Below are 10,779 nucleotides of genomic sequence, written 5' to 3' on the forward strand. Positions count from 1 at the left end.
GAAAGGAATTGGCCTAACCTATAGGGGAGACTGGACCCATCTTGGACACTGTACCACGTTAGACAGGGTCAGTAAAAATAGTAGAGATGATTTTAAAAATCCTATTTTTCTACAGTTTATTTTTTGTAGTGTAAGCATTAACTGTAATAAGTTTCATGAAAATCTCATGGTTATTTCTTGAGATATTCACGAAATAAAAAAATTACGGAAAAAATACGCAAATTTTTTCCCCACTAACGGGGAAAATTGTGAAAATTTTTATTTTTAAGTATGATAGTTTAGACGATATTCACATTTTAGTGGAGGACGGTCTCTCGTGGTAATTTGGGACAGGGAAATTGTTCTATCTTAACGAGAGACTTCAGTGCCACCTACATGTTTTCCCTATCTCGCCCCATGTAAAAGTTGCAATTCTTTTTCTATAGGAAATCTTTTTCAGTTTTAAAGATATCATTTCCAAAATTTCTGTGGGGATTTAACCACATTAAGATCTACATTTCCTTGTTTTTTCATAATGTTTTATTCATCCTATCCCTCTTATAATATCCTGTCTAACATGGTACAGGCGTCTGTCCAATATTACCCCGGTCTGGTAAAAAAACACGAAAAAATTCAAATCTCAATAACTTTTATACTTTTTAAGGTACTTAATTGAAAAAAAATCTTGGGTGTGCGGAAACTATTTACGCGTTTTTTTTTGCAAAAAAAAAATTCTTTTTCGTTTAAGGGGATGGGAGATATGGGGGCGAAAACCGGAACTGTCCAATATCTGTTCGGTTTCCCCTATATGACGTATAGCTGATTTACCGTACACTCAGTCACACACAGTTACGTACAGCTCATTTATCAGAATCATTGAGATGAAAAGGTATAGCATATAGCTTCCCGAAGGAAATTCATTGTCTTTATATTCACGTCCAAACAGAAAAAGTATGCGAAAAGTAGGCCGGTATAACCTATATAGTATCTCGAGTTATGTTGTTATTTATATTATATTAGGTCTAATGACCTTATAGGGGAGAGTAGTAAGGGTTGGCACCAATTTTTTTATTTTCTCTTCCATTTCCCTCCATCAATAACTTTTTGATATCTTTTGGTCTTAAAAAAAAGAGCAAAAATTCTTTTATCTTGAACGTATTTTTTGAAAATGTTATAAGTTACAATTCCAGCGTTATTAAAGTTATAAAACGAAAACAAAATGACACAACAAGCCCCTACAACGGGGCCCTTTGTCTTTCCCTGTAATTCTAATGGGATAACAGGCGATACGGGGGTTCATTTGAAACCTCGATTTTGATAGAATAAATCATAATAACAACGTTTTTTTTCAGGGTTGCTTTTATATAATTGCTTTGGTTAGTTTTTAATATCCATAAGTAATTTGAGCTAATTCAAAAATTCAGTTATTCTCAGCTATGGCAATTTTCCATGAGCCAACTAGCCCTACAGTGAAAGGCAGAAATAGCCCCAACAAGGGCGTCTACACAAAACTATATTTTAAGCCACATAATTTATTTTTCTGTTTACGCCTTTACATATAGTTGATAGAGGCTAAAATTCTCTATTTCACTAGTATTTTTAAATATTTTTATCATTATTCCAAAAGAAATTATCTGAAAAAGCTTTTCGAAAAATCTTACATCAGAAACGAGAAAAGTCAAAAAGTGTTCTACTTTTTATCTTCAAAACGGCTAGTCACATATTCTTCAAATTTCCAATATTAGTGCGCATGATAATGATGCACACATGGTTAAAAGCTAAATTTTTTAAATTAAATACAGAGCTAAATAATTAGAAAAGAGCGACCTGCCCCCAGGCTTTTAATTGAAACTAATAACTAATAAAATTTTCAAAAAACACGTTCAAGATAAAAGGATTTTTGCTCTGTTTTAAGACTAAAAGATATAAAAAAGGTATTGATGGAAGGAAATGGGAGAGAAAATAAAAAAAAATGTGTGCCAACCCTTACTATTCTCCCCTATTAGGTTGGAATCTTCGGGGGGGGGGGGGGGAGAAAATCTAGTATTCGTTCGAATCTATTGTTGTAGCCTATGCTATACTATTTTTTTTACACTTGTTTTTTTTAGTGTGAGAAAGAGCTCAGTTTTTCAAAATATATAAAAAAAAATTTGAATAAAAAATGAAAAATGTTTTCTTCTCTATCACTTTTGTTTTCCTCTTTCAATGTTGACGCCGGTTGACGCTTTCTATGGCTTTCCAATATGTAAATTGGAGAAAGTCGACTCTATACATACCTATATATAATCTTTCTCTCGAGAGTCGTCTCGGCTGAGACTTTAGGCCTATAGACGATATATTCAGAAGGCCAAGAGAAATAAAAAAGCCATTGCTTATAGGCCAGCCTTGTTTGATGCGGTTGTTGGTATAATATTGATGCCGATAATACGAAAAATGACTGACACGAGTGCTCGTGTTCCTTGGTGGTGTTGGACCTCTCAGGGACAGCAACAAGAAAGGCTTTTAAAAAACAGTTCGTGAGGAATGAGGAAAACGCAACAACACGAGTACAGAACACCCTTATTCAGAAAACCTGCACTTGGACACCCTCCAAAAGGCACCACTTTTTGACACCACTTTTTGTAGACTACTTCTATCCTGCTGGGGCAAACCGGGGCAAACGAATCAAATTAGCTACTTGCGTGAATTTGGGCCCGGGCTTGGGCTAGAAGCGAAAAGAAGCAGAGACGAAGAAAAAACCTACCGGTTGTCAAAAAGCCAAGATTTCTTAGGTAAAAAAAAGGAAATATTTTCAGACATTAGTTTTATGAAGTTAGATTCGAAAAAATTTACTTATTTACGGGAGGAAATAGGCTAAACTGTATTCTATTGACATGTTTTATTATTAGCAAATTTCAAATTTTCTATGGCTTGTTAGCTCAGTTGGTTAGAGCGCCGTGCTAATAACGCGGAGGTCATGAGTTCGATCCTCTTACGAGCCAATCATCTATTTTACTTAAAAAAAACAATGAATTCTTGTTTCCCTTTGGTAAACGTTCGAGTTCGAGAACTTTTTCATCAGTTTTCATTTATATAACTTTATATAGATGCACGAAATTTTTTCCAAGGTAACAGCACAAATCTCTCACGGCCGCCTTATTCGCATCCGCCAAAAGGTATAAAATTCAGTCCAGCTGCTGTTATTCTCGGTTATTCTCGCTATAGTAATGTTGCCAACGCCCCAGCAGCCTTTACTTTGGTTGCATCATCAGCGGTGAATTTATCCGCACCGATTGTTAACTAGGACAACCTCATTATAGTACCTTCTGCCAATCTTCCCTTTCCCGTTCAGGACACCTTTAAATTTTCCTTCTCCAAACGAAATCATGCAGCCCAATCGGAATGCCGCTTATGCAGACAGCGGCAGAAAATATATAATTCTCCGCAAAATGTATTTATTAACACTGCTGATCCGTGCATCTTCAATTAATGGCAACCCCTTCGTCTATGACAAATTTGTTGCTGGCCCTATAGGGTAAAACAGCGAACTGGGACAGCGTTTTTCCTAATAGACTTTCTTATGGCATTTACGTGTATCGACGAAATGCGAATTATGGGACAAAACGTGTAATCATGGGACAAAAAATGCTAATTGGGACAGACTTATTTTTAAAAACTAATTATTTCATTCGACGCAGAATTTTTTTCTGAATCGAATTGCTTAAGACACTAAGTATGGTGCAATAGAAAAATATTAAGATATTCTGATTTAAAAAATCAAAATATTGAGCTGTCAAAAAGTTTTTCAGTCTGCTAAACAATTTCGATCGTGTTTCAAAACTGTTCAACAGCACAAAAATGTGATTTTGAAAATCTTATGAACTTATTAGCTTAATCTAAAAGGTATAACATACTATTTACAAAATAAAAAACTTAACTAAATTCTGTTGTTCATTTATCGAGAAATTCGATTGGGAAGTTGGACGTCCGTGTTGCGAATGTCCCAAACTTACGCAAAACGAGGTTTAGCTTTACCTTATGTTTCATAAATATTTAATGGCGTAGCGGTATAATCACGGCGAACGAAGAAGATCGTTGTGAGTTCGATACTCATAAATGACCAAGCATTTAATTGTGTTATCGGCAACAATTCTTATTCTCTTTGATAATTGCGATCATTTGAAATGAAATCGCGATATCAAATGAAAATAGAAATGAAATTGGGTGGTTGGCTTAGGTTTCGCTAATGAAATGTTAACATGTTATTTTTGAAAAAATTGTTATTGATGGTCTAGTGGATAAGGTAGTAGATTGCTACTACACAGGTCGAAGGTTCTAGTCTTGAATATGTTGAAGTTCTTACTAGTGATTTATGGCGGAATTTCTAACCGAATAACTTTTTTAAAAAATTCATTTGACAATGGACGTTAATCAGGAATTTTTTAAAGATATAAATACAATTGGGAATTAAACCACGAATTAATTATTTGTTTTTACCGGATATGTGATTCCAACCTCATACCCCGCATATGAGGATACCGCGCATTCCAATCTAGCATTAAACCTCGGAGCTACGATTTGTTTCGAAGATGTCTGCGATAGAGTATTGTAGAGTATAGACAAAGTCCCGCATTCGGCTGTCCCAATTAGCATCATAGCACCTTATGGCAGCAAAACTGCAACTATTTTTTCAAAAAAATTATCGGTTTTTCGTTCTTTTTGCATTTTTTAAAGCGAATCCCAAACATTTTATAAAAGTGTAAGGGATTAATGAAAAAAGTTAAGAATTAAATAATATTGCCAATAAAATAATAAGGGGCTATAGTTTGGGACATAAGATAGGGCACTATGAGAAAGAAGAGCCATTATCTAATTCAAATATTGACATAAAATTCAAAAATTTTCGCGAAAATTCCTGAAACCCTATTCGCTTTCAATGCCATTTTATGAAAAGAATAAAAAACAAATAAGTTGAAATGACAATTTTCTTGAACCTGGATAGAATCGATCCTGAGTCCCTGAAATATTATTTTTCAAAAAATGCTTAAATGACAAAATGAAACCCTAAACATTATACATCAATCGATTCGCCTTCAAATTCTGCGTCGATTGATGCACAGACATGGCGAAATAACGAAAAAAAATTTTTTTTCAAAATTGTTTGTCCCAATTCGCGTCTGCTGTCCCAAATTCGCATTTTTCTTCCATTTCCTGGTAATGAAATATTTCGATAAATATTCAAAATACTGACAAAACCTTTTACAATATGACGCCCTTTTGCTTAATTGCGTATCCCCCCCTATATTTTAAATTTAATGAATTAGATTTTGCAATAAACCTCAAAATTTTTTGTATTTTACTTTAAGAAAAAAAAGTCGATTTGTGTCCCAATTCGCGTTTTCGCCGGCCGTGTCCCAGTTCGCTGTTTTACCCTATATAGGCCTATATTGCCTATTAAATAGGCCTAAATTTTTCCATGTCAACAACTTGCCTTGACATCAGCACATCACGTCATAGATACAACTTCAGCATTAAATATACCGTTCTGGCACCTAGTACCGTATACTATATACATTGCCGTGCTCTAATGAGAAATTTTGTATCGTGTATGTAAGACGTGACAAAGTAACGGATACGTTAACCAACGGAGCATTGTGTAATTTAATATTTCTGTTAGACAAAAGCGGACAAAAGCTGATCTGTCTTGAAAACAAGTTGACTTTTATATAAGGTCCCACATTCGCTGCTTTGTTGGACCCAAAGTGAGAAGTTGAAAAGTAGGCCTACTGATAAACAGGGTTATCGATTTAAAAATATTAGTTGAAAAATGTCTATACACTGTATAGGCATATAGTGACAAAGTCATTTATATAGTTCCCATTCTTTGTATAATATAGGAATGTTGGGGTGATTTAATATGTATGCAGTTTTGTTTCCAACCTTATTTTTTAATACCATCAGACTTGTCGGACTTGTATTTCGTATTCTTTTTTTCTGGCTGCCTCAGCGAACTCCTATTACAATAAGCCAACTGTGGTGCTGTACACTGCAACAAGTGTGAAAAGCCCTTGGGGGAAAGCACATCGTATTTCACTTTTCAAATTCTTCTCCAGTCAGGCAACAACTTTATTAAGGCTTTACAGAAACATAGATCCTATGCTGCTTTGAACCCTGCAACAAAAATATGCATATAGAAATATTTTCAATCGATTCTGAATTGACAGCATGAAGATGAAAAAATTGTCTATTGCGCCTCTCAAAACATTTAGATTTTGTGAGTTTTGGTGGGTTTTAAATTAAAGGAGGGAATAGATTCTTGGTCCGTTTTCTGTTGTGTATAAGCTGTATTATATATAGACGGCAACTAATATCCGTCGTGTTTTGCGTGTGAGAGAACGGAGGGAACGTTTGCCACTTGATCGGGATACTTGATTCTTAGCTGTGTCGCTTTGAATTTCGTGTGAAACTTGAAACACTCCTCGGAGAGCTCTGCATTCCGGGCCGCCACTCTGCCATTGCGTTGCTTGAAAGCTGCCTTCCTACGACTTACTTCCCTGTTAAAAAGTTAATCGAGCAAATCAGTGATGTTCGGTTAATTTTCTCACAAATATTCCGAATAGAAAATTATATCTTACATTATGGGCATTTGTCCAAGAACGGCGAAGTGATTGAAGGCCATCAGTCCGGTCTTGATCAGATTATCATATCGGTTCATTTTTTCAGACATCCGTGTGACATTGCACTGCACAGGAAATCAAAATTACAAAGCAAAAACAAGTGAATGTGAGTATCAAATAACACACACGGACCTATACAAGATGTAATTATAAAATTAATGAAAAGAACTTGTATTAAAATTCAACTACCAGCATTTACTTTGAGATTTTCCTTGATAATATTCATTAAATCAGCGCCGGCCACTGATTCGCCAAGCAAGCCTTCCATTAGTAGAATAATCTCGCCGTTTAAATGTCGCGCCCGTTCAAGCCACATCAATTTCTGAAACTCCGAAGCACCGCCGTTTGTCCGGCCGCCTGACATCTCCACATCGAACAGGGCTCGGGAAATGACATCCTCTACTTTCTTGTACTGACTTTCGTCGTTGGGATGGATGAGCTTTTCCAGCAGTCGCTTGACGATTTCCAAAATGTCTTCCTCTGTCTTCGGTTGAGGTAAGACTCGTTCTTCAATCAGTTCCTGGATGGTGAATAGTGCGTCCACCATTGACAGCCCAATTTCAGCCCTATGCATTATTTTTAGTTTAAACTCGGCGGAGTCCTCAGAACCATTTGGAACCTCTTCCGATTCTTCCGGCTGTTGTTTCGTTATATCCGCTACTTCACCGGTCATTTGTTGTCGAAGAGGCACTTCACTAAATGTAACATTTTGACATAGGCACGAAAAGAGCACTAGTGAACACAGAGTTGGAATTATTCCTTTCATATTATTATTTGGGAGATGACTATAGATTTCGTTCATTTCGGCTGTAATCCTAATGGCCACAAAAAATTCAATGAAACTCTGATTTTTAAAAGAACGAAATCAATGCAAAATGAATATTGAAAACTTGCGGTCCGAATACGGAATAAATTATTTGACGTCAAATTTCAAGAGCGTCCAGCTCTGCTCTGATGCTGCCAATCAGAAGCAGATGGCTATAGTATGGTAAAAAAAGAATTCCTTTCCATAGATACATTTGGGCACGGCAATAACCTGTGTCATCTGTGACTGACCTGACAATTCACAAACAGTCTATCCTTCTTATCTCCCTTTAGAGTTCAGCGACTTTTTGTTTATGAATGGTCTGGACTCTAGAGACAATCTATTTTGATCGATTTCTTCCTAAGAACCAACTTCTTTCTATTTAAATACGCCTGTCTTATCTTCTTCAACATTTCTATACGTGCAGTTTGCAATTTAGAATATAGGCCTATATACAATATATGGTACGTAAAGTGCACCATATTTGTCTTACTCTTACGTCAATCATTTATTTTTAAAAATAATAGATTTTTTTAAATATTGGCAATGGATATTCATATTTTTTTTATTTCAGTCCACATGCAATTATATGAGAGTTTACAAAAATAAGCTGTAGGCCTATTTTTTTTTTATTCTCCAGAGATGAAACACAATTGCAAACTTTTTAAAGTGTTTTCAACGTTTAGATCTTTCCATGCGACGCAGAGACAACGATGCCCAACTTCAAAACACATAAAAGCAGAAGGAAAAAGAAAGTGACTAGCTAGGATTTTTCAATCTTTCCTCCAATGGCAAGTCTAATTCGATACGGTAGCTACACAGCGCTCAGCAGCATTTTGTCACAATATTTTAAATTTAAATCACTTCTTTTTCAAGGTAGCCCTATGATTGGGATTTTGCTGTTTACATTTGTTATTGCTGTCGCACTTGGTGATGAACCGGTGAAACCCGACTTACAAAACCTGGAGGGCCACCGTTCTGTTACAGGCCTAAATCTTATTACGAGGTCGCCTCAAAGTGAGCTGGATTTACCTCCAAATGAAATTCATTCGAGGCATCAGTACGAACGCAGAAAGACGGTCAAAGTGCTGCTGGAGGAGTCTATCCGAAATCAGACATTCCATCGTAAAAATTCTTCCGACACCAAAACTATTGGAAGCGGTTCGTTGGGATAATTTAAATCACGCAAGAATGCCAAAAGCAACATCAGCCCCGTCTCTGTGAAATCTGCTTTATAAAATATCCAAGAAGTGTTGCTATACTGACGTAGCTTATGTCCCATCCGAAAAATCCCAAAAAATCCTAAATCAAATTACCGCAAATTACTCAGCTCGGAAAATGCAGCTTTCGCACCGAGCGTGATTATATGCTGGTGCATATTACGGATGTGCTTATTGCTGTTTTTAGGTCTACATAAAATTATATATGTGATGACACATGTTCTGAATATAAACGGAATCAAGATTAAATGAATACACAAAAGATTTCAGAGAGTAGTATGTTAAAATGATGTGGTTTTTGTATTCTGTATAGTCACATAAAGTCGCATCACTACATAGGCCTAGTTACAACAGAAATAACAGTAGGCTGATAGAAAAAGTAAAACATTTATTTGTGAACATTTTGTCAGTAATGCTACAGAATATACTCCATAACAGGAGTGCCATTCAAAAACACTAGCCCACTGTCATGTGAACAATATTAGTCAATAATTATTCTACATAGGCCACGTAAAAGCCACAAAACGTGGCCTTATTATTGGATGAAATATCAAACAGTAAAGAACTTAAGATGTCTGGATGAATCGGGATGAATAGATGTATTATGCAAAGATGTATATGCCTGGTGTCTCTTTATGTTGTAATTTAATAATTACTTAGCAGTGTTTCGTCAGCGAATAGCCTTTCAAACTTAGTGAACAATTTTAAAAAACTATTTAAAAAATTTTTGAAATGTGAAAGTACTGCTGTGGCAACTGCCGTCGGCCGTCATCCCCTTTGATGCAATTCTCTAGAGTTCAAAATATACTATGACCATTTTCCAACGCTCAACGTTTCGACCTGGGTTTTCCCAACGAAAAAACGACGAATTTAACAGGTATAAATACGTGGTTAAAAAATAAAAAGACCATTCACAATGTTCGTTTCGCTCAGTTCTTCCAAAATGGTGAGTTTCAATGGATGCCAGTAGATACAGATTGACAAGAAAACGTTATATAAAATAATTTATAGACACGTTAACAATATCTTGAATTTTTTAATTCTAATTACAGATAATTCCGGTGTATTTGGTGGCATTTTTTTGCACTGTCGTGTTGGGACGGTTGGCCGAAAAGGACCAACAGAATCCGGAAAGAAAAACGGATCCAGCACGACTTGACTTGAAAATAGCTCATCAACCTGGACAACCCGACGAACCTCATCCAGAAATTTTTCCTAGTGTCGAAAATGTGGGAAAAGATGCGCCGGGGAAGTCTGAATTAATCGGAGAAGCTAAATCTGAATTGCTAGAGTCGGCGCCGGTTCTAGTTCCGCCCAACCCTGAAGATGCGCTATCCAGTCGAAGTCGAAGATTTTTTCTTCCTTACCTTTCGTCTTACCGTCGACCTTACTACCGCCGACCGTACGTGAGAGGTGCTTATTATCCTTATTCCTTCGGAGGCATCTTCGGATATCCGTATTATGGTGCTGGATACGGTGACTACGGCGGAGGATACTACGGCGGCTACGGCGATTACGGTGGGGGCTATGGTGATTATGGTGGAGGCTACGGTGATTATGGAGGGGGCTATGGTGACATCGATATCGGAATCGATTCAGATTATTAACTAAATTATTCGCCCAAATAAATCGCTCACTCTTGAAAAAATTGCATTTCAAATTTTTCCGCCAATAAATTGTATTCTTGGTTTTGAGAACAGTCACGATTTAAAATTACATACTTGATTATGAAACAAAGGGTGAGAAAGTTATAGGCCTACTGAACGGAAGAGTTAATAAAAATCCACTGCTCATTTCGGACCAACGACACGGGCCAAATTCAACAGCGGTTGAAAAATGTGAATCCACAGGGACACTGGTAAACTGCGGTTTAATCTTTCTTGCACTTCAGCTTCTTCCAAATGAAACACGTACTCCGGAAACGGCTCGGGGAAACCCAGTGACCGGGCGTAAGTGGCGTGATCCGTGAGAGCAGCGATGTGGCCTGTGGCCCGTTTCGTCACTTATTCCGTCGCTGTCCTCGTCAGCACTGCCGACGGCTTCGCGAAGTTTTCAACACGGGCGGAGATCGCTGCTCAATTTCCTCTTCTTCTTGGCCGTTTTCTGGGTCAGCTGGACG

At 36.8% G+C, this 10,779-nt stretch overlaps 2 protein-coding genes across 2 annotated transcripts; one reads left to right on the plus strand and one right to left on the minus strand.

Moving 5' to 3' along the window:
• Window positions 1-6,147: 6,147 nt before the first annotated feature.
• Window positions 6,148-7,568, minus strand: LOC124327149. Its single transcript, XM_046786076.1, has 3 exons — window positions 6,835-7,568; window positions 6,594-6,700; window positions 6,148-6,512 (listed from the first exon to the last, which is right to left on the minus strand). Exons 1-3 carry the CDS (start codon window positions 7,435-7,437, stop codon window positions 6,323-6,325), a joined length of 900 nt encoding a protein of 299 aa, XP_046642032.1. The 5' UTR covers window positions 7,438-7,568; the 3' UTR covers window positions 6,148-6,322.
• A 2,008-nt stretch (window positions 7,569-9,576) lies between these two features.
• On the plus strand, window positions 9,577-10,500 carry LOC124320933 (dosage compensation regulator-like). The gene is made up of 2 exons (XM_046783846.1): window positions 9,577-9,606; window positions 9,713-10,500. The coding sequence occupies exons 1-2, from the start codon at window positions 9,577-9,579 to the stop codon at window positions 10,265-10,267; spliced, it is 585 nt and encodes a 194-aa protein (XP_046639802.1). The 3' UTR covers window positions 10,268-10,500.
• The last annotated feature ends 279 nt before the right edge of the window (window positions 10,501-10,779 follow it).

The sequence above is a fragment of the Daphnia pulicaria genome, chromosome 1 (genome assembly GCF_021234035.1).
Source record: "Daphnia pulicaria isolate SC F1-1A chromosome 1, SC_F0-13Bv2, whole genome shotgun sequence".
Classification (NCBI taxonomy): Eukaryota; Metazoa; Arthropoda; class Branchiopoda; order Diplostraca; family Daphniidae; genus Daphnia; species Daphnia pulicaria.